The sequence below is a fragment of the Melanerpes formicivorus genome, unplaced genomic scaffold, assembly GCF_026170545.1.
Source record: "Melanerpes formicivorus ecotype bairdi unplaced genomic scaffold, bMelFor1.0.p_v2 SCAF_29, whole genome shotgun sequence".
Lineage (NCBI taxonomy): Eukaryota > Metazoa > Chordata > Aves > Piciformes > Picidae > Melanerpes > Melanerpes formicivorus.
In genome coordinates this window covers 4,369,292-4,391,770 of record NW_027142381.1, presented here as the reverse complement: position 1 = coordinate 4,391,770, position 22,479 = coordinate 4,369,292, and the positions used below count along the sequence as shown (strand labels likewise).

Below are 22,479 nucleotides of genomic sequence, written 5' to 3'. Positions count from 1 at the left end.
GCACAAACAGCCATACGACAGGGGAAGGTTCAGATCTTTTATAGCCCCCAGGGCAAGGAGTGGTTTGGGGGACAGCAGCCCTTCGAGGGAGTCCTCAGTCAGCGGGGACTTGGGAGGAGGATGAGGGAGTGATGAAAGTTTGGGGCATTCAGGAACATGTTCTGGGTCAGGGCTGGATGTTGGGAACCGCTTTGGGCTGTGCTTTTGATGTTGGGTACCTGTTTCCCACTGGATATCAGATACTGGGCACTGCTCTGAGTCAGGTCTGGATTTTGGTATCCCCTTTGAACTGGATGTATGATGTGGGGAACCTGTTTCATGTCAGATTGTGGATGCTGGCCCCTTCTTTGGGTCAGGTCTAGACATTAGCATCTGCTTTGTGCTGAATTTAGAGTATGAGGAACCTGCTTCATGTTGTATGTTAGGCTCTGCTTTGGGTCAGGTATGGATGTTGGGATCTACTTTGTGTCCGATTTGGAACACTAGGATCTGTTCTGTGTTGAATTCAGGACATTAGGATCTGCCTTGTGTGGGATTTGGGTCTCCACATCCTGACATGTGTCAAACTCAGGTGGGGACAAAGGCTATCCCCTGAATTGAGTGGTCCCAAACACTGCAGGGCAGCACCCAGGGACTTGGTGGCAGTCTGTCCGTCCATCACAATTCAGCGTGGTACTGCTCCGCTTTGAAGACCTCGCTAGGCTGCATGAAGATACCCTCCATCACCTTCCAGTAGTTATTCTGGCTAGAGGCAGCCATGCCGTGCACCTCCTTCTGCCCATGGATGGGCCGCCCGTACTGCTCCCCAGTCACCGAGAGGAAGACGTCAGTGGAGGCGTGCTGGAAGCGCACCTCAGCGTCCCGCGCCCAGTAGGTCCCACTGCACACCACTGTCCAGTCATCCAGGTAGTCTCCCTCACCAGCCTCCCCGAATGCACTCACCTCCTGTAGGTGAAAATGAGCTTGTTTAGGGGCTGGAAGAAAGTGAGGGGAGCTCAGGAGTGTTGAGCTGGATCCAGAGGGAAAGGAGAAGGGCAGAGGAAAGGGTTGGGGAGAGAGGAAGGACCTGTTTAGGACTAGGGCTCTGCTCCCACTTGAAGGATCTAGTTAGGATTCAGGTGCTGGGGGGGGAGGGAGAGTTGGTAGGGACTAGAGAGCAAGGTGGTGCTGGTAGGGATACAGTCAGGACCAGAGGGACCCAGTCTGACCTAAGGAACAAGGTGAGAGTGGCAGGGACAGTGAAAATCTAGTGGGGACTGGAGGACAAGACGGGGCTGGCAGGGACATGGAAGACCCAGCCTGCACTAGTGAAACTAGTAGGGACATGGTGGACAAAGGGGATCCAGTCGAGACTGGCAGAAAGAAAACCTGGTAAAGGACTCAGGGAACCCAGCAGGGCTCAGGTGACAAGGAGAGCCCGGCTGTGCTTGGGGAATGGGCTGGACCCGCAGCACAAGGAGAGCTCTCCGGGGTGCCAGCGGGTACCTGGTTCCCGGAAAGAGGGGAGGCGAAGTGGTGGCTGTGGAGGTTGCGGCCGGTGCCCAGGTGGGTGAGGCGAATGGCTTGCCCGCAGCGCACGGGCGTGCCCCGCTCGCAGACAGCCGCCGTACGGCCCCGCACCCGCCAGTAGCTGTTTCCGTCATCCGCCGCCGACACCCCGGTCACCGACTGCTGCCCGCTGCCTGCAGAAGGAGAGAACCGCGCTCAGGCCCGGCCCGGCGGGGGCAGCGCCCGCACCGACGAGGGCAGGGGGAGGGTGTCCCGTTACCTGAGCCGTACCGCACGTCGTGCGAGTGCAGGCGGACATTGTGCCGCACATTGAGCAGCTTCACCACGGAGCCGCAGGTGACGGGCCCGAGGCCGCCGCGCACTGCCGCGCCCAGCGCCAGCACCAGAACCGGCACCCGCCACCCCGCTGCCATCACCGCCGCCGGAAGCGGATGTGGCGCCGCTCCGCCTGCCCGGAGGTCGCCGCTCGTCTGCTCCGCCCCGCCTCGCTCGCCGCCGCCGCCGCGGAGGCCTCCATTTTCCATCGGCGCCCCGGGTAAGGCCACGCCGGGCGGGACGGGGGCTACGCGGGGCTGAGCGGCGGCGGCGGCGGCGGCGCGGGAGCGCAAGGCCCTCGTGAGCCCGGGAGCGGCCGCCAGGGGCTGTTGTCAGGGACGCGCTGGGCCTGGGGCGGCTCCGAGGCCTCTGGGGCGGCTTCGAGGCCTGTACTGGGAAGCTCCGGCGGAGCCGGGCCTCGGTGGGGGCGGTAAGGGCAGTAGGGACGTCCCGGTGCTTAGTGTCGGGATGGGTCGGAGGCCGCGGTTGGGAGTGATGACGGCAGTGGCGGCCCCTCCGGTCCCGGTTGCTGGCAACGGCTGGGACTGATGGTAGCTGGTGGTGGCTTCTGGGGCGGAGACCCCGGCTGGGACCGTGCCGCAGCGGGGTGACCCGGGCTTGGGGAGCAGGCGAGGCGCTGGACTGCTTCGTGAGGGGCTGTTGCCCCAAAGACTGGGGGGTGCCGCAGTCGCCACCCCAACCCCGGCCGCCGGAGCGGGCCCCGCTCCCCTGTGGCAGAGACCGCAGCGGAGCAAACGGCCGCGGAATATTGCTGACATTGTAGGAAGAGGTTGGAGGTGGGAGGTGATGGACATGGAGAACGTCGCCTACTTTCCTGGAGGGGGTTGAAAAGAGAGCTTTGTTTATCAGGTTCATTGACCTTCCAGATCGCCCCGCCTCGGTACGTGTAATTCCTGGGGCAGTGTGGCTAGATTTGCAAACGTCGGACGTGGTCCTTCATGAAAAACCAAGAGGCAGGAGCCTGGGAAGGCTGCTGCGGGGATTAATAACTGACTTGAAGGGTGGCAAAAAAGGTAGGGATGGGCGATTTTTGCTCACAGCGAAGTGAAGTTATTGTGGAGGATTTTTTTTTCTTTCCTGTATGTGGTGATGCAGAGAAGGAAAAATTAACCTTAAGGTATTAGGATAGCTAAACTAGACCGTGGGAAGTTGCAGAGCCCAGATAATACCGAGTGTAGTGTGGTGAGGGAGATATGACAGCAGTGGGTGCAATGAAGGTAACGAACACTGCAGCAATTAGCTCTACATCAGCTTTTACTATTCAGAAGAGAGCTGTTGGTGTCTCAGCAATTGATTCTTTTACAACGTCAACACCCTGCTGTTACCTAGAAAGGATACTTTGGAATTATTTTTAAAGAAGCAAAGGACAAAGCAGAGAATATTATTACACTGCCACATAAATTGTTGGCAGTTTGTGCCGTGACTGTTGCTGACAGTTCTGGTTAGCCTGTCTCTAAAAGGGGTGCACTGCAAAGGGGAAGCGCTGAAAAAGGTCGGCAGGAGCGGCACAGATGAGCAGATTTGTGAGCAAGTGAAGTCTTTATTTCCTCACCTGCTGACAGGAGATATGATGCAGGTACGTGAAGATGTGGGTAGGTCAGAGAAATCGAGGAGGGAACATCACTTTTCTGTTTGTTACAGGAAATTATGATGTAGCAGGTCTAAAATAAGCAGGCGGAAGTGCTTTTTCACACAACATGCCATTAACCTATGGCAGTCTGCCACAGGATGTTCTGCCATCCGAGTGGTGGCACCAGTGGAGAGCAGTAAAACCAACGAAGCAGGTATGGGAAGTTCCTGAGCTGCAGTGGCTGGCTGAACTTTCCCTGTCACAGCACCATTGGTCTCCGCTCATCATTTTGCTTCTGTGCTCCCTTTGCACCAAGGTGTGAGAGTATCTGCTTTAGGTCCTGACTTCAGAAATGGGTAAAAGAGCTGTAGAAGCTGAATACAAAATTCTGTGTTGCTGGTGCTGTGTTAGGGCTGGCAGGCCTCCGTGGAGATCACCCCTTCAGAAGTCCCTCTCTGAACCGAAGCTCTGAGGGAGAGCTTGACGCTGACAATGAGGGTAACCAGTTGTAGTGCAGATGTGTTTGTTAAGCTCATAAACGTCAAATAAAAAGCGGAGTAAATATGATCTTGTCTGAATTCTATGGTGGGACGCAGTGTGGAGATCGTTGCTTAGTCACTAGCCTTAAATCCACATGTTCTGGCTCAGCTGTGGCTTGGGTGTTGTTTTTTTTAAGAAGTCCCAAATAATTTCATTGTGAGCCCTTCAGGGATGGGATGGAATGGAGGCATTACCTTTGCAGTTCCTTGGAGTTTTTCTTAACGAGCCGTTGATTGCTGCAGTCTTTTGTAGATGTACTTGGGATGTGCTAATTTCATGAACCTTTCATTGACAAAAGGAATAGATTCGACCTCCTTAGGCTCTGCATTTTAAGTGAGTCAAGTTTCTCAGCCTTCTTGCAGCACATTCTGAATCCTCTCCCCTCCACTTAACTTTTCTCTGTGGAGACATGAGAACTGAGTAAAACTGTCCAGCCCACTCCTGCTGACCTGATCAGAGCTCTGCAGTTTCAGTACTGCCGATGAAGAGACTTACCTGCTCAGGGTCATCCCAGTTAAAAGAGGAGCTTGTGGACTCTGGACGATTACCATTGTGCCCTTGAGCTGAGCACAGTGTGGATGGCCCTGGTTGAAAGCCGAGGTCTCGTAGTTGCTCAGCCCTGAACTGCTCTGGTGTCTCTGCCAAGGGGGAAAGGCCATGCTAGACATAGAGGCACCTGGTCTTCATTGTGCTGTCGCAGAGCTGCTTGCTGCTTTGCCCTTGTCTGTAATCTATCCAGGGAAGTGATTGTACCTCTGTACCCAGCACTAGTGAGGGTGCTCCTTGAATACTGCGCTCAGTTTTGGGCCCCTCACTTACAAGGACACTGAGGCACTGGAGTGTGTCCAAAGAAGGGCAACAAAGATGATGAAGGGTCTAGAGCACAAATCTTGTGAGGAGCAGCTGAGGCAACTGCATTGTGGGCTTTTTTTTTGTTCTGGAGGAAAGGAGGCTGAGGGAAGACCTTGCTCTCTACAACTACATGAAGAGAGGTTATGGTGGGGTGGGGTTTGATCTCTTCTCTCAAGTAATAAGCAGTAAGACAAGAGGAAATGTCCTTGGGTTGTGCCAGAGGAGGTTTAGCTTGGACTTGAGGGGAAAAGTACTTCCCCAAAAGGGTCATCAAGCCCTGGAACCGGACAGGGAAGCGCTGGAGTCCCCATCCCTGGAGGGATTTAAAAGATTTGTAGATGTGGTGCTGAGCAATGTGGTTCTGTGGTGGACTTGACAGTACTGCGTTAATGGTTGAACTTCATGATTTTAAAGGTCTTTTCCAACCAAAATGATTCAATGGCACTGACCAGTGCCTTTGGGGCAAATATGTAATCTATAGGAGCCTGTCTGCTTGTGTACAGGTAGGCATGCAGAGTTGGGCATGATCTCCCTGTCTTTGTGGTGCTCTAGTGCACCTTAGTCCTTGCTTCCGTGCTGCAGCAGTCTCTGGGAGTGTGCCAGGAACAGGGATGCTGCTGCACTGCTCTGAGGGAAGGCCAATAGCATGATAGAGCTTGGCTGGGCCAGTGTTCCTCAGTCTTTCAACCCTGTTCAAGCCAGACAAGGGGTGTTGCTAGAGTGCAGTTGTTCCTGTGTGACTAACAGTTTGAGGGGCCCTGCTTCTGTACCTCCACTAGTGCTGGCTGCAGTCTTTTGTCTGCCTCCTTCTCCTGTGTTACTTCAAATGAAGGCCCCTCTGACACAGTGGGAGAGGCCCCTGTAGTCCATATCTGATTCAACATCTCCTTCGTAATAGTTGTGCTTGCTTCTGTTTGCTGTGCAAAGTGACATCCCCTCTGTCCTGAAAACACCCAGTTTTGTGGGTGGTTGGCTTGTGTGGAATCTGCTCAACTGGATCATTAAATAAGACAGGTTTCCTAGGTCCTGGCTGTTCCCTGTGTCCAGACAAATTTGAGTTGACATGAACTGAAATTGCCAGAAAATGGTAGAACAAGTGATGAGGAAGAAAGGTGAAATTGCGAGCAAAGTGCTTTGCTGGCAGAGAGCAGTAAAGCTGTACGTGGTGCTGTGATGAGGGGCTTGCTTTCTGGATGGATTCCTGTTTTGGTTGTGGACAGGAAGGATATGAGGTTATTAGACTTGGAGATGCTCTCAGAAAAGCCACTGAGCCTGCAGTTTTATGTGTGCTAATACATCCTGATGAATACCTGTAGAAGAAGAATTGATGAGAAGGTGTAAAGTTGACAGTTGTCTACAGGCTGCTGAACATGATAATTCATGTTCCTCTGCTGCATGTAGTTACACAATTCTTCAGGGGCATTTGATTTAGGACTATGAATTTAATGAGTCTCTGCACCACCCCCTGAAGTGTTATTTCTGAGAAGGATGCTTAAATACATGTGTGCAACTTATGTAGTGTCCTCTCAAGGACGGGGCTCACACGGTGCCCATGCACCAACCCAGAGCAGCCATGTCCTGTCTGAGTGCAAAGCAGTAGCTTTGGCCTGCTGCAATTTCTGCCTGTCTGGAGCATCACAAATAGATGGTGGCCACAACCGTGTAATCCACAGCCAAGGAGTATGAGCTGGTATCTGCTGAAATCTGGCAGAGGTCTTTCCCCTGGCTTTGTTGTGGGCTTTCTTTAATGAGATACAGCTGACATTGGAGCTAGTGGTGTTTCAAGACTTAGAAGATTATCCAAAATCAGCCTGGCATGCTTTCTTGTTGTTTTCTTTAACTGGGAAACAAGTCCCTGTTTTTCTCTTGAGTTCTTGTGTTTGTGCACCAGATGTGTGGATCTCAGGGCACAACAAGGAGTCCCATGCATGAGAAGCATCATGGCCAAGCCCTGATGAGGTTGTCCTGAATGGGACTTGCTTCCTTCAGCGGGCTGTTTGCAGTGGGGAATTTATTAGGGGAACATTTAGAAGCATGTTTGTTTTAAGTACCCTTCCCTGGTGTAAAGAATGCTTTTCTCATCTTTTTCTCTCTCTTTTTTTTTGATGTTAAATTACATCAGATTTAATTTAACGTGGAGGTTTTGGCTTTAGATCTGACACCTCCTCTGAGGTCATTTTGTACCTTCCCAAAGACTGGTTCTTCTTCCTGAGCTGGTGCTTTCATCTTCACAGCCATTTGAGGAATTGGTTTGGTTTTTCTTGTAGCTGACTTCTGTAAGCTTCTGTTGTCTTCATGTGTGTAAAAAAGAACTAAAACAAAAAAAAAATCCATTGAAAAATTTGTATGTGACAGCAAGTTTTGTAACCACAAGAGGTTGAAGGCTCAGGAAGACCAAACTTGAGCCATGTCTTTATGCACACACTTCCCTTTGTGCTAGCCTTGATTTATACTGCTGCCAGAATACCCAGTTGGGGAAAAACATCAAACCAAAGATTCAGGATGTAGAAAACACCGTGCTTCTGTAGTGTCTTGTTACTTTCTAATCTCTGGACAGAGACCCCTGGCCTGGAACATCCCATCCTTGGCTCCAGCTATGTGCAACAGTGGAATTGGGCAGCTGCAGCTCCCAGTCCCAGCACTCTCCAAGGCTCCTGTTTCCTCTGTGGGGCTCTGCAGAACCTTGCTAACAGCCTGCAATGGCAACTCAAGGCTCTTTTCAGTGTTGCCCTGGCTTGGTTAACTGCGAGAGGTTTAATCAAATTAAGATCCTAATTAGTTGGACTGCATGCCTGACACCATGCAGCATGGGTGGCAGCATGGGGTTGTTTTCCTGGCCTTGTGGGAGGAGGTGGAGGGGCTGAAGGGCCTTGGCTGCCTGCACCATTTCAGCTGCAGCTGGGAGCTGGGCTCTGTAACAAATGCTGTGGTGACAGGTCCTGTCCTGCTCACTGAGACATGCGTTAACAGGAGCTAGCAGCACTTGGCTGCTGGCTTCACTTGCCTAATCTCTGGTGACAGGGATGTCCAGGCAAGGTGGACACTGGGTAATTTAGGGCCTTGATAGATAATGTGAAACTCTCTGTCCTTAGCTGTCTTCTCTCCAAAACCCACATGGGGGAAGTGCTTGTGTTTTGCTTGCTCAGCTGATGTGATGGATGTCTCCTCTTTCCCCAGCTGCTGTGGAGCAGTGTGTGAGACGCCACAGCCATGTCTGACTTTGTAGAAAGTGAAGCAGAGGAATCGGAGGAGGAGTACAACCAGGATGGGGAGGTTGTGCCCAGGGTAACCAAGAAGTTTGTAGAGGAAGATGAGGATGGTGAGTCTGCCTGTTTGTTCTGAGTTTGCTGGATTGTCTGTGTGCCTTGTTGCGCTGTTTCACATCCCATGACTGCAGATGGAGCAGTAACTCTGCTGTAATAGCAGGGCCATCTGTAGTCGATAATCTCAGCTGTTTAAGTGCCTCTCTTCCTGAAAGCACTTAGGTGGCTTTTGTATTTGCCAGTAGAAAACACACTGCTTCACCCCTGGGGGACTTGCAGTCACACAATTTGATAGTAAACAGTAAAACAGAGGAGTTCTTCTAGTGTGACCACTCCACCTGTTCCCTCTGCAATAAGAGCATGAGACCATGAGACAGGAAGTGGGATTCTGGCACGAGCAGCTGGCTCCATTCTGTGCCAGTAAAAGCATTCAGTTATAACTCTTTGTGTGGATGGTGTGGAGGAAGATGCTGTTTGCACAGAAAAGGTAGATAACCAGTGAGTAAATGTCTACCACTTGCTGTTCTCCATCCCAGATGAGGAAGAGGAAGAGCTGAATCTTGATGATCAAGATGAGCAGGGTAATCTGAAGGGGTTCATCAACGATGATGATGATGAGGAAGAGGAGGAGGAAGCCAGTGACTCTGGAGACTCTGAGGATGATGTTGGCCACAAAAAGAGAAAGCGCAGTAAGTTTTGTCGTGGTAGTTCATAACAGGCCACAGTGTAATGCTGTCACTCTGTCCTGGGTGTCTGCAAGGGCTGGGTAAGCTAAAGCCTTCTCCTTGGTTGGGAGAGGGTAATTCATCTCTGCTTTCTTCTCAGCTTTTGATGACCGCCTGGAGGATGATGATTTTGACCTCATTGAAGAGAACTTGGGTGTCAAAGTCAAAAGAGTGAGTTGTGCTCCCTTGCCATTGTTAACGGTGTAGTGTATCTTGGCACGATGGAGGGTGGGCTCTTGCCTGGAGGGAGAGAGTGATGTGTTTGCTTCTACCCTCTTGGAAAGGGAGAGCTGAGTGTTTGAAGGGAGCAGGATCTCTCCCTGCCCAGGCAACTGGGAACTGGTTTTCCAGTTTGCAAAAGCACTTTCCTCTAAAGCCTGCTCTACTCCTCCCATCTCTGCAAGTCAGTCTTGTAAGAGGCCATTTTAGAGTAATTTTTTCTGGCATGGTGCTAACCTCAGCATCAGCACAGGCTGTTGTGGGCTTTAAGGCTCCTCTCTAACTCTCCCAGAGACACACGAAGCCAGGCTGGCATTGATGGTAGCAGCATGCAAGTGACACAGGCCTGGGCGTGGTGCAATTCTTGGCAGGTGGTTATGTTGGGTGCACAGTGCCCAGTGGTCTGGGCTCCATCCCTGCAGAGGAAGGGCAGTTCTGGCCTGGCAGAGACCACACTGAGCTTGAGTGTCCATGCTGGGAGCTCTGGGCACTAACAAGGCTGTTTGCTCGCAGCAAAAATTCAGGCGTGTGCGAAAAATGTCTGATGATGAGGATGATGAAGAGGAAGACTATGGAAAAGAAGAGCATGAGAAGGAAGCCATTGCTGAAGAAATATTTCAGGATGGTGAAGGCGAGGAGGGAGGGGAAGCTGTTGAAGCTCCTGTTGCTCCACCAGAAGAGGAAGAGGAGGAGGAGGAAGATGAATCTGGTGAGTATGGATGTTCAGTTCCAGCCAAAATTTGTCCTAGGATTAAAGCACAGGAACCAAACTAGGACTTTGAGCTAGAAGTAACCAAAGGTGGTAGCATGGCTGTGGTCAAGCCCTTGCTGGTCTGATTAGTACAGTCTTCAGAACTGAAATGTCTTGGAGTGACAGGTTTAGTTTGTCTGTACTGCTTTGTCCAGAAACACATATGCTGAGGTGGTGAATGTCTCCTCTAAGCTGCCTCCAGAGTGAAAATGCTTCAAAGGAAAGAAGTCAATGCTCTGTTTAGTACCTAGTAGCCCAGTGCACACCTGCCCTACTTCTGTGCAGCATCAGCCCTTCACCCCTGCTAGTACCATACTGAACAAGTTTCAAGAATTATCCCTATCTCCTGTCTGAAGCAGCAAGACCTCATTGCACTGGGCTGTAGATAGCTGCCAAATGGCTTTTCCTGTGCTTGGAAGCTTGCTTTAGGTTGTTATTGTGGTTCAGGCTCCTGGAATGTCTGAGGCTGGTGTAGGAGATGCACTGAGTGGCAGAGCAGACTGACAGCCAGCAGCAGCTTGAGTCTTAGTGAAAGCTCAAAATTGCACTGACTGTGCTGGATTTTATCAGAGGTACCAGTGGAATATGAAAGTGTCCTGACTACTAAATTGTTTCTCAATGTCCAGACATTGATGACTTCATTGTGGATGACGATGGACAGCCTCTGAAGAAGCCAAAATGGCGAAAGAAGCTCCCTGGATACACTGATGCGTAAGTACTGATTGGAAGTTGGCCTGGAGCCTTGAAGAGAGTGCTCAGCTTACCTGATTCTTGCAACTGCAGAGTGATTCAGCTTGTGGTTGGATACTTATGGTCTCTTTCCCCAAAGGAACTGGGTAGATTGAAACATGGAGCTTTTAGTCTGTGATTTCTTAAACATCTCAACTTCTTTATTCCCCTGGATTGTTTTGATACCAAAAGAGAAAGATACCAAAAGATACCTTAAGAGAAATACTTGCATGGGAAGCTCAAGGAGTTGTGTTCCTATCCATGGTTTTTCACTCTAGGTGCAGAACTAACTCTTAGACTTGGGTGCTTGGCCCCCTCTGTGTGTCTAGAGTGATGTTTTGTGAACTGGACCGTGGGGCTGAACAATCATTTTTTGCCTTCCAGTGCTTTGCAGGAAGCCCAGGAAATCTTTGGTGTGGACTTTGACTATGATGAGTTTGAGAAGTACAATGAGTACGATGAGGAGATGGAGGAGGAGTATGAGTATGAGGATGAAGAGACTGAAGGGGAGACCCGTGTACGCCCCAAAAAGACTGCCAAGAAACGCGTCAGTCGACGTAGCATCTTTGAGATGTACGAACCCAGTGAGCTGGAGAGCAGTCACCTGACGGACCAGGACAACGAGATCCGCATGACAGACATGCCTGAGAGGTTCCAGGTGAGGGAAGAGGGTGCAATAGCACTTCATCTTCCACTGAATACAGCAGACCTGGGACCTGCAAATGAAGCTTCTCAACTGGCTGCTAGCATCTCTTTTTCCCTACTTGACGATCCCACCTGTCAAATGTGTGGGCTAAAAGTCTGCCTTCAGACGTAGTGGTGACTATTGTGAAGTAGCTGTGTTAGCCTAGGTTTAGCTGGCCTTGGTTTCTCTTCGGCCACTGGGTGCCAGTGTTGCACTCCTGGGAGCGATGCAAGGGCTTGTGCTCTGCTGAGAAGTCCTTTATGCTGGATGCTGTTAGTAGTGTTTAGAGTTACATCTCTGGATAGCAGGAGTGAAGCTGCAGTGGCACTGAAGGTTAACTAGGATTTTCTAGGCTACCTGTACCCCAGCCCACATGTACCTGTTCTCTACAAGGTGTTTCTGTGACACACTTTAATCCAAGTGACTGAAACTTGCAGTGATCTCAGTGTGGAGTCCTGCTCGTGCTGCTAGGAATTGTTCTGGTGTCTCATATTTTTGTCTTCATTTTACCCTGTAATCAGGTTTTCCCTGAGCAGTCCATGTTCTTCATCTTGCTTAACTGTATGTTACTGGAATTCTGTGCTGAGGCTTGTTACTCTCCTTTGTAAAATGAGACATCTGAGGCTGCCAGCTCTTCAGAAGGAGCCTTTTTTTCCCATGCCAGTGTGCATTGCACAAGGGAACTCTGTGTGTAAGGTCTTCTGGCCATGTGTGGCCTGTTCACACAGTTTGTTATCTTCACAGATGTCAGGATGATTAGGGCAGGCCTTTGGAAGGAGAACTGGCAGGGACTAAACGCCCAGAGAGAGTTTGGTTTTCATGCCATTATTCTGTGGGTGCAGCAAGAAAAGCAATGGCAAGGTTAGAACAAACAACAGATGGATTGGAACAGAGGATGTCACTGCAGAGGGACCAGAAGTCTGGTAGGAAGTGAGGGTAGCCTGATTTGATCATCATGGAAGGTTTCACACCATTGCAGGCTTCTCCACAAAGAGCTGTTAGCTGTTCTTAATCTGGTGTAGAGCTGATGCAAGTTTCCTGTTTGCTCAGAAGATGCAGACATTGAGATGCTGTCCTCATGAAAGCCCTATGAGTGGAACAGAGCCCACAGGCAATCTGCAGCTCCAAACAATAATTTGCAGGTTGTGGTAGCACAAGCCCTGGTGTTCTCTCTGCTCAATCCTGTTGTCTTTTCACAGTTGCGATCTATCCCAGTGAGAAATGCTGAAGATGATGAGCTGGAGGAAGAAGCTGACTGGATTTACAGGAATGCATTTGCAACACCCACCATCTCCTTGCAGGTAAAGGACTATGCCTGAGACTTCTGCCCTAAAAAGCCTTGAAGGTGCTGCAGATTTCCAGCCTGGAGACATTGTTCTAGGAGTCTGCTCAGAGGAATGTGGTGCCCAATGTACCTTTCTTCATGGTTTTCTGGTACGGAGCAGCAAATTTAACATGCACATGTCTTCACTTTTGCATCTCTAGAACACCTCAAAAGTGGAACACAGCAATTGCAAGAATAATTACCAAGAATGGTTGAAAGATCTCTGAGCCACTCTGCACTTAGGGCTAAAGAAGCATTAGCCATGGTCTGCTTTTAACCATCAATTTATCAATTACCTTGGCCAAATGCTCATTCCATTTTCTTTTAAGCCAGTCAGGGCTGGGATGCTTTTCTGTGGTCTAAAATCCAAATGTGCAGCTAAGCCTGCATCCCCTCTTCTTAAGAGGACCACCAATTTCCAGTCTTAGGCTGGGCTGGTGTTTCAAGGGGTCAGCTCAGGAATACAACCAAACACAATATGTTTCTCCTTTTTAGGAAAGTTCTGACTACCTTGACCGTGGACAGTCCAGCAGCAGCTTCAGCCGCAAGGGGCCCAGCACCATCCAGAAGATTAAAGAAGCCCTGAATTTCATGAGAAATCAACATTTTGAGGTAATTCACAACTTTGCTTCATTGCCAAGATAAGGTCTGAGTTGCTGTCTCCTTATCCAAGCAGGATTAGCCAAGGTGCTGCTGGAAGTATTTAGGGGCAGCAATCTTGAAGGGGCAGCGATACCATATCTTGGTGCCTCTCCTGTGCTTCCCTGGAAAGTTCAGCTTATCTTGCATGAGCTGTGGCAATGCAGGCTTTTAAGGCCCTGGGGCTGCCATCATCTTACTTCCCTGATCCTGGGCAAATGGATGCTAAATGAGGTGGAGGAATTCCAGAGTAACTTGAGCCTCGTTTGGTCCATTCAGCCTATTCTCTAAGGTGTTGCCTGATATTTCAGAAGCTTTCTGGTCTGTGTGGTGTATTCTTTGGTGGACCAGTGTTCAGAGCTAGCATATGGCTTGCTGCCCCATTAGCTTGTTCTTCCAAATGGAACAGAAGTGTTCTCTGGACTCTTGGCTGTCAGGATCAGCTTGGTCTCCTGTTTGAGGGTGATGAGTCTCATTTCTGCTCCAGGTCCCATTCATCGCCTTCTACAGAAAGGAGTATGTGGAGCCAGAGCTGCACATCAACGACCTGTGGAGGGTCTGGCAGTGGGATGAGAAGGTAAAGAGTGTTTTCACTGCATGTTATCCCATCAACATTTAACCTGTCTTCAAACTTAGCTTAATACTTTCAGCAGATTTTTGTTCTGGCTGTGAAGACCTTGTTTGCATTTTTAGCCTCTGGGAGGTTTTTGCATGTTTGCTATCACATGGGCATAAAGAACACTCTGACATAAGAAGGTTCAAACCAGTGCTTCCTCTTCACTGCGTTCCTTTTGTGTAGTGACATTTCCTGTGAGGAGTGCAGGTTCTCTCTCTGCTATCAAGTGGATCCAAAGCTTGATACTTTATATTTCTGTTAATGCAATGTATCTCTGAGATGAAACCTGCCATATGTATCACATCTGGGCTTGGTTGTAGAGGGAGGTTTTGATGATCATTTTTATATGATGAATATCCCAAGATCCTGGGAGCCCCTGTTTGGGAAGGGAGGAATTGGGTATAACACACAGCTGTGGCTCATTTCACTGGAAAATTTTGTTCTCATGGTAGTGGACCCAGCTGAAGATCCGCAAGCAGAACCTGACACGTCTGTTTGAGAAGATGCAGGCCTACCAGTATGAACAAATCTCTGCTGACCCAGATAAGCCCTTGGCAGATGGAATAAGGGCCCTGGATACTACTGACATGGAGAGGTATGGTGCCATGACTTCCTTGTATTCATTCCAAAACATCTTAAAATGTGTGTTAACTTGCTCAAAGAGCACAGGCTGTCCATCCACTGCAGTGCACTGTCTTTAGCCTCCCCAGAAAGCCAGTAATGAGAAATGCTTCAAACTCCTTTGGAAGACGGACCCAAGTTCTCCTTCTGCCTGACCTATATAAGAGCATGTTCCTTGAGTGCTCTGACCATGGCTCAGCTGCAAGCAGAGTGTAACATGCTGGCTTTGCATGCCGTAGGCTGAAGGACGTGCAGTCCATGGACGAGCTGAAGGACGTGTATAATCACTTCCTGCTCTACTATGGGAGAGACATCCCCAAGATGCAGAATGCTGCCAAGGCTGCTCGCAAGAAGCAAAAGCGTATCCGGGAGGATGGTGAAGAAGAGGAAGGTTTGTCCTCCCAGACTTGATAGTCTCCTAGTTGTGGGCTGGTTGAAAACCCTGGTTCAAAAGAATAGTAAGAAAGTTTGTTGAAAAGCTCTTGTGTTTGCACAGAACATCTCTGCTCCTTGCTTCTGTACCACTTTAGCCTCAGGTCTTCCAGGCAACTCTGAAAATGTTTAAGGTTTGACACACAAGATGCTGCTTTCTGAAGGACTGAATGCCACCCCTTGTGGCAGGGGCCAAAGCAGGGCTCAGCCACCTTCATGTGTGCTTGGGTGTGCAATTCAGATTCTGCTACTAAAACTGCAAAGCAGTGAAACTGAGGAGGAGAAGATAGCATTTTCTGTGGGGTTTTCTAACCCTGAGTAATTTTAAGGCTACTGTGACCTTTGAGATGTCTTTGTAGAATTTAGGAACTCTGTGGTGTTTAATCCCTTTGCTGTGCTTCTGACACTGCTGCTATCTGGATGCCTTAGTGAAGAGGCCTTGCTAAATGTATCTTTTCCATAGGTGAAGGGGAGGATGCAGAAGATGATGAGCAGAAAGGTCCTGAGCTGAAGCAGGCTTCCCGCCGGGATATGTACACCATCTGTCAGACAGCTGGGCTGGGTAAGGGCTGGCCTCTGCCACGTTGAGCTTGCAGTGGCCTGCCCTGCATGCTCTTCTAGGTGTGTCACTTACCTCTAGAAGGAGGACAGGGCCACAAAAGTTAGCAGAGGGCTGGAGCACCTCTCTTACGGAGAGAGTCTGAGAGAGTTGGGATTGTTCATCCTGAAGAGTAGAAGGCTGTAGGGAGAATTGTGTACAGCCTTTCAGTACTTACAGGCCTATAAGAATATGGGACAGACTTTTAAGCAGGTCCTTTTGTGACAGGAGAAGGGGTGATGATTTTAAACTAAAAGAGAGAGATTAGATAGCAGGAAGACATTTTTTACCCTGAGGGTGGTGAAACACTGGCCTGGATTGCCCAGAGGGGTGGTAGATGCCCCATCCCTGGAAGCATTCCAGGTCAGGTTAAATAGGACTCTGAGCAGCCTGCTCTAGTTGAAGATGTCCTTGCTCACTGCTGGGGCATTGGACTAGATGACCTTTAAAGGTCCCTTCCAACCCAAAATATTCTATGTCTGATATTTGTGCTCAGCATAAGCTACAGTACCCCATCATCACTTTTGTGGTGGTTTATTGTGGTTGGGTTTTTTTCACCAGATGGCCTGGCTAAGAAGTTTGGTCTGACACCTGAGCAGTTTGGAGAGAATCTTCGAGACAGTTACCAGCGTCATGAGACAGAGCAGTTCCCTGCAGAGCCCCTGGAGCTTGCCAAGGATTATGTCTGTAGGTCAGTGCATCAGGATCCTCTTGGAGGTCCTGCAGATGTAACACAAAGGAAGGGATCTTGGGGTCTTCTCAAGTCCTAAGCCTTCCATGTTGTCTTCTTGCTTTTAGTCAGTTCCCAAGCCCTGAAGCTGTGTTGGAAGGAGCCCGGTACATGGTGGCTTTGCAGATAGCCAGAGAGCCTTTGGTCAGGCAGGTTCTGAGACAGACTTTCCAAGAAAGAGCCAAAGTCAACATTTCACCAACCAAAAAAGGGAAGAAGGTAAGGAAGGGAGCTGTGACTCTGTGGGTCAGTTCTGGGAAGGATCTAAATAACGTATAAATGCTTCTTTTTTGCATCTGAAAACTTCCTCTGTGTCACTGGCAACTCTGAATAAATCTCAGAACAGGATGTGAGCTAGGCTGTTGCAGAGGCCAGCTCAACAGCACACTGATTTTCTAGTCTCAGCATTTCATCAGACCTGATTCTTGCTGTTGAGGTGTTGCCTTCAATTATTGGAACAGTCTCTGTTGCTCTGGCACTGGGAACAAATTCCACTGTGTCATGCTGGGGAAGGAAATGCAGACTGGCAGGCATAGGGGTGAGGGTGTATTGAATAAAACCCATTGTCTGCTGTGGTATACAAAAGGCTCTTTCTTCATGAATACCCTGTGTGCATGCATGCTGACTGTCTCCTCCCTCTCCTAGGATATTGATGAAGCCCACTATGCCTATTCCTTTAAATACTTGAAGAACAAGCCTGTGAAGGAGCTGCGAGATGATCAGTTCCTGAAAATGAGCCTGGCTGAGGAGGAGGGGCTGCTCACTATAGATATCAGCATTGACATGAAAGGGGTGGAGGGGTGAGTCCTCATTGCTCATGCCATCCATGCCTTGGCAGAGTTTGTTCATCCAGGGCTGCCATGCTGTTAGAGCCCTTCTGTAAACCAAACTGCTCCTGCAAGTCACAGCCTGGTGATTTCCTGCACTTTAAAGTCAAACAGCCTCTTAGGGTCTTGTTTCTTTTTTTGCATCTTAGTGAAAACTTCAGCAGACATCTGTCTTTCTTACTTGAAGGAAAACTTGGAAGCCTTTAGGATTTTTGTGAAGGATGATGCTTACTTCTCAATAACCCTTGCTGTGTGCTCCTCGGTTCCTTCCTTGCACATCTGAATAGCTACACTGTGCAGTATGGATGTGCTGCAGTGGCTGTGGGCTGTCTCATGCTGCACTGATCAAGCCTCTGTGCTGCCAGCATGGCCTTCAGCTGTCATCTGTCTAGCAGCTCAGCTTCTGCATCTAGAGGAGTATTTGATGGGAAGATGGGATTGTCTCCAAATTTTTAGGCAGCTCTCTAAATCTGACATGCTGCAGTTACATCCTTGTGCAGGAATCTGCCAGTGGTGCTGTCAGTACAGGGATTTGGAGCCCTTCTCTATCTTCTCCTGATGTTTTTTGCAGTTATGGCAGTGACCAGACATACTTTGAGGAAATCAAACAGTTCTATTACCGAGATGAGTTCAGCCACCAGGTGCAAGAGTGGAATCGGCAGCGTACGATGGCCATTGAGCGGTCCCTCAACCAGTTCCTCTATGTGCAGATGGCTAAAGAGTTGAAGAACAAGCTGTTGGTGGAGGCCAAGGAGTATGTCCTCAAGGTGAGATGAGAGACAGGTGGGTTTGAGTTAGAGCTATGGTTACAAGTGCTGACAATCCTGCAGCATGCAGGGGACAGGCCGTACACGGGCTCCTGGGGACGAGGAGACAGGCAAGGGTCTGAGTCCCATTATTTCCCAAGGATGGAGAAAAAAAGCAGACACCTCAGTGGGAGGAAAGTTGAGTTCCATGGTTCTGGAGAGTTAGTCCCACTCCTAACAGAATATACTGTGTGGCTGCCTTGAGCAGCAAGAGAGAAGAGAAAGGCTGTGTCAAAGTACCTGCAGTGGATTTTCTCACTCCCCTCTCTCCTCTGTTCTCCCAGGCTTGCAGCCGGAAACTGTACAACTGGCTAAAAGTAGCTTCGTATCGTCCTGATCAGCAAGTGGAGGAAGATGATGATTTCATGGATGAAAATCAAGGGAAGGGCATTCGGGTGCTAGGCATTGCATTTTCCTCAGCCAGGTAGGAGGAGAGAAATTTCCTCTGGATCTATGTGCAGCTTCAGCAGTCCTCTGTGTCTGAGCGGTCTCTGTTTTGCAGGGACCACCCCGTGTTTTGCGCCCTTGTTAACGGCGAAGGTGAGGTCACAGACTTCCTCCGACTGCCACATTTCACAAAGAGAAGGAATGCCTGGCGTGAGGAGGAGAGGGAAAAGAAGGTGAGCCTTGATGCATGATGGGTGTCCTCACATGGCTTTTGGAACTGTGTGATTCACTGTGGGCTGGAGAGGAAGTCTGAAGATGGCTCAGGCCGTGTCACTCTTGCATGCAGGAACCCCACCTTGCAGTTATTCCGGTGGAACAGTTGCTTCCGGTTAGATTCTAGTTCATCTCTTTAGCTTCTCTTATGAGGAGTGGCAGAGCCTTGCCATTCTTGAGTTCTGCTAGTTGGAGCATTGTGAGCTTCTGTGGTCACAGCTACAGAATTTTTCTCCCCTTTCCCTGATCCCATTTTAACAGCAAGAGATTGTGGGACCGACAGGAGCTTGGGGCAGTGCTCTGACTTCCATTCCCTGTTTGCACTGACTTCCTAATCACACCAGAGTGTGATACCATCAGTCTTTCCTCTACAGCGCTTTCCTGGTTGTCCTTAAAGTAGTCAGGAGCCGCAAGGTCAGCCTCTGGAAAATATGTTTAGCCATGTTCACATCATGGTGGCAGATCAGCGAGGCAGTGGGGGAAGGATTTGCCGTGTGAAATAGGAGCCCAGGACTGGTAGCTAGCTCAGTACAGAAACCCTCAAGCTTTTCTGCTCTGACCTCTCTCACTCCTGCTCTTCTTTCCAGGCCCAGGATATTGAAACTTTGAAAAAATTCCTCCTCAACAAGAAGCCTCATGTGGTGACAATTGCAGGCGAGAACAGGTCAGCCTTTGTGTTCCTTCCATATCCTGGTCTCTTTGCAATGCTTTCCTCATGCTTGTCCACGTTTCACTGTTTTCTCTCTGTGATGTGAGGCAACCCTTTGGGGTTAACTCCCTGAGTGATTTCAGGACCAAGCTTTGTGCTGTGCTCTCAATCCCCTTGACCATCTCTCCCTAGGGATGCTCAGATGCTGATGGAGGATGTAAAGAGAATTGTTCATGAGCTGGATCAAGGGCAGCAGCTGTCCTCAATCGGGGTGGAGCTGGTGGACAATGAACTGGCCATCCTTTACATGAACAGCAAGAAGTCTGAGGTGAAGCGTCTGTTATTCCAGTTATCCCTTAGCCTGTTGCTCATTCATGCTGCCTAATCATCCACTTGTGTTGTCCCTGCTTTGCATCATCTGCTGCCTCATAAAATCCATTTAAACTGTGACGTACTGACCTTTGGATCAAGGCAAAATATCTTATGCAGGCTTATGTACAAGCAGCTGTACAAAGTAGGTATGATGTAGTTTGAAATGAATCATGCTCAGTGGAGTGAATGAAGGTTGTTTCATTCCTAGTTAAAGCAGAGCTCCTGGGAGCCTTTGACCTCAATTCTCTTTGCCCTGAGCAGCAAATGCTTCCTGTGTTCCAATCCCTGTCCAATGTGTCTTTGCTCCTTGTGCTACAAGGCATGAAAACATCACCAGGGTTTTCCCTAATTCTCTGGCCTCTTGCAGAATGAGTTCCGGGATTATCCGCCTCTGCTGCGCCAGGCTGTCTCCCTGGCTCGCCGCATTCAGGATCCCCTCATTGAGTTTGCCCAGGTCTGCAGCTCCGATGAGGATATTCTGTGCCTGAAGCTCCACCCTCTGCAGGTAACTTTTCCTTGTGAGATCCTTGGGCAAGGGAAATCCTTCTCTGCAAGAGGAAGATGCCTGTGATAGTTTGCTGTCAAAGAAAAGCATTCCAGGTTGAACTGATGCAAGTTCTGCCTGTTCTGTGCTGTATTCATTCTACACAGCACCTTTGTTCTTTGCCTGCTTTAGCTTCATCTGCCTCTTGCCTTCAGGCTCTTCTCAGGGGTAGCTGAGGTGCAATACAGCTCCTGAGAGCCAGTCTGCTGTGTTTGGCTCAGCCTATTTACAGGGAAGTGTTGCACATACCTCCTTGCAAGGCTAACACCTCTCATTTCCATCAGGAGCATGTGGTGAAGGAGGAGCTGCTGAATGCCCTCTACTGCGAATTCATAAACCGTGTGAACGAGGTGGGAGTGGATGTCAACCGGGCCATCGCTCACCCTCACAGCCAGGCTCTGCTGCAGTACGTGTGTGGCCTGGGACCACGCAAAGGCACTCATCTGCTGAAGGTAAAGAGGCTTCTGTCCCTGCCAACAAAAACAACCCATCACCAATAACACGTGAGTCAGGGTCCCGTGTGCCAGATGCAGCTGACAGCTCCTTGACGTGTTTCAGTATGTGTTGTCTCACTGTGCCTAACCCCAAAGCTCTGCATGGGTTTGTGTCATTGAGACCCAAGCAATTCAGCAGAACCATCAATCCTAGCTAGCTCCTGAACCCACAGGGTGCAGTTATGAGTATCAGGACACCTCCACACTGTAGAAAACACAAGGCAAAGAGCCAACACTTTTCCAGAGAGTTGGAGCTGTTCCACGTGGAGACATCTCCTTTCATACAATGTTGAGACACAGGCAGGGGGGCAACAATTTATGAGTTATGATGAGCATGATTATGTCAAATGCTTTGAACACTGCAGTGTCCAGCATGAGTCCTCTGCTTTTCCTGGAGAACCCTTGTGTTTGAATAGCAAGTTTATGCTGTTACCTCTCTCTCCAGATTTTGAAACAGAACAACACACGTCTGGAGAACAGGACCCAGCTGGTTACAATGTGTCACATGGGACCCAAGGTGTTTATCAACTGTGCCGGCTTCATCAAAATTGACACAGCGTCGCTGGGCGACAGGTGGGTGCTGGGCTGCGTTCAATGCTTTGCAGGGTATGGAGTTGGTGTGAGCAAAGGGCTGAAGCAGTCTTGTTCTGTGGAGTCTGTGTTCCTAAGAGTTTCTGTGTGGCCCCTCTGAGTGCTGGCCAAGTTCAGGTATTATGGGTTATTAATTTGATTCTTAAGGGCAGCTAAACTCACCCAGCAACGTGAGCTGCAGAACATTCATTATATAGCTTGCTGTGCTTTGGAAGACCCTTTGTGGTCAAGAGGAGCTGAAGTGAAAATGGTTGTTTCCTAAGATAGTCATTGTGCACTCCCATCAGTAACCCCTGTGCACTTCTGCTTAGTTTCTGCCTGAGTCCTACCAGCAGTATTTTGGGGTTTTTTATTTCTTAAGTCTCCAGCTTGAGGCACAACTCATCAATTTAGCTTCCTCTTAAACTAGTAACAGTACTGGGAAGTTTGCAGAGCTTTAGGTCAGTGGTAACTAACCAAGATGTGTGCTTGGAGGACAGCAGTCACCTAGTTTCTGAATCTCTGACTGCCTTGCACAGAAGGAAATGTGTCTGCTCTGGGGCTGGCACTGTGTCCTTTTTGCTCTTGAAAAGCAGTGTGAGACAGGACACCTGGCTGAATCCTTACACTGAGTGTTCCAACCATGCTATGTCCCTGGTTCTAGAAGGATACAAGTCCCAGAGATGCAGGGGGCAAAGTGCAGCCTCATGCAAAGAGCTAGATGCAGATGGCTGCTCTGCCAATTGGCAACACTTAATTTGTATGAGGAGAGAAGCTGCAGAGAGCTGTGTGCTCAAGGAGAGCCATCACTCACAGTGTTCCAGTCTACTGGGCATCCAAAATGCCCAGCTGTACCTTTACAGCTCAGGAGCTGCAGACCAAAATTTGTCATGTCTTGCCTTGGCTCCTGTTGATTTAACAACAAAAAATTCACTGTGTCCTGTATTTTATAGAGTACTTTGTCCCATGGAGGGCAGTGGTGGCAAAGCAGCCACACAACCAATAGTGGTGCTCTACAATCTGCTTTGTTATTGAGCTGAAGGAGGTGACTCTGGAACCCCACAGAATCCTTACATGGACATTGCTTTGGTTTTATTTCAGTACTGATTCCTACATTGAAGTCCTAGATGGGTCTAGGGTCCATCCTGAGACCTATGAATGGGCAAGGAAAATGGCAGTGGATGCCTTGGAATACGATGAGTCGGCAGAGGACGCTAATCCCGCAGGAGCTCTAGAGGAAATCTTGGAAAACCCTGAGCGCCTGAAAGACCTGGATCTCGATGCCTTTGCTGAAGAACTGGAAAGACAGGTGTGCTGTGTTGTTCCTGGTGCTGAGAGACAGAGGAAGCTCTGCTGTCCAGCTCAGTTTCTTGTATTTTATAGCTGGCAACCCTTTTTTGGACATGAGCATTTAAGCT

The 22,479-nt window shown here is 49.4% G+C and overlaps 2 protein-coding genes across 5 annotated transcripts in view; one reads left to right on the top strand and one right to left on the bottom strand.

Moving 5' to 3' along the window:
- Window positions 1-23: 23 nt before the first annotated feature.
- SDF2 (stromal cell derived factor 2) lies at window positions 24-1,926 on the bottom strand. The gene is made up of 3 exons (XM_068154574.1): window positions 1,769-1,926; window positions 1,486-1,682; window positions 24-945 (listed from the first exon to the last, which is right to left on the bottom strand). The coding sequence occupies exons 1-3, from the start codon at window positions 1,920-1,922 to the stop codon at window positions 658-660; spliced, it is 639 nt and encodes a 212-aa protein (XP_068010675.1). The 5' UTR covers window positions 1,923-1,926; the 3' UTR covers window positions 24-657.
- A 33-nt stretch (window positions 1,927-1,959) lies between these two features.
- SUPT6H (SPT6 homolog, histone chaperone and transcription elongation factor) overlaps window positions 1,960-22,479 on the top strand; it is a 28,822-nt gene continuing 8,302 nt past the window's right edge. For 2 of the 4 annotated variants that reach the window (XM_068154570.1, XM_068154573.1), the window contains exons 1-25: window positions 1,960-2,044; window positions 7,985-8,126; window positions 8,607-8,759; window positions 8,896-8,966; window positions 9,528-9,723; window positions 10,392-10,476; window positions 10,879-11,152; window positions 12,379-12,480; window positions 12,999-13,115; window positions 13,630-13,719; window positions 14,211-14,353; window positions 14,619-14,770; window positions 15,275-15,373; window positions 15,971-16,100; window positions 16,208-16,358; window positions 16,785-16,939; window positions 17,538-17,733; window positions 18,057-18,196; window positions 18,275-18,392; window positions 19,020-19,096; window positions 19,274-19,409; window positions 19,821-19,958; window positions 20,282-20,449; window positions 20,937-21,064; window positions 22,163-22,370. In XM_068154570.1, the coding sequence (XP_068010671.1) occupies window positions 8,018-8,126; window positions 8,607-8,759; window positions 8,896-8,966; window positions 9,528-9,723; window positions 10,392-10,476; window positions 10,879-11,152; window positions 12,379-12,480; window positions 12,999-13,115; window positions 13,630-13,719; window positions 14,211-14,353; window positions 14,619-14,770; window positions 15,275-15,373; window positions 15,971-16,100; window positions 16,208-16,358; window positions 16,785-16,939; window positions 17,538-17,733; window positions 18,057-18,196; window positions 18,275-18,392; window positions 19,020-19,096; window positions 19,274-19,409; window positions 19,821-19,958; window positions 20,282-20,449; window positions 20,937-21,064; window positions 22,163-22,370 (3,336 nt within the window). In that variant the 5' untranslated portion in view covers window positions 1,960-2,044; window positions 7,985-8,017. The other 2 variants (XM_068154571.1, XM_068154572.1) reach the window with 2 other exon arrangements.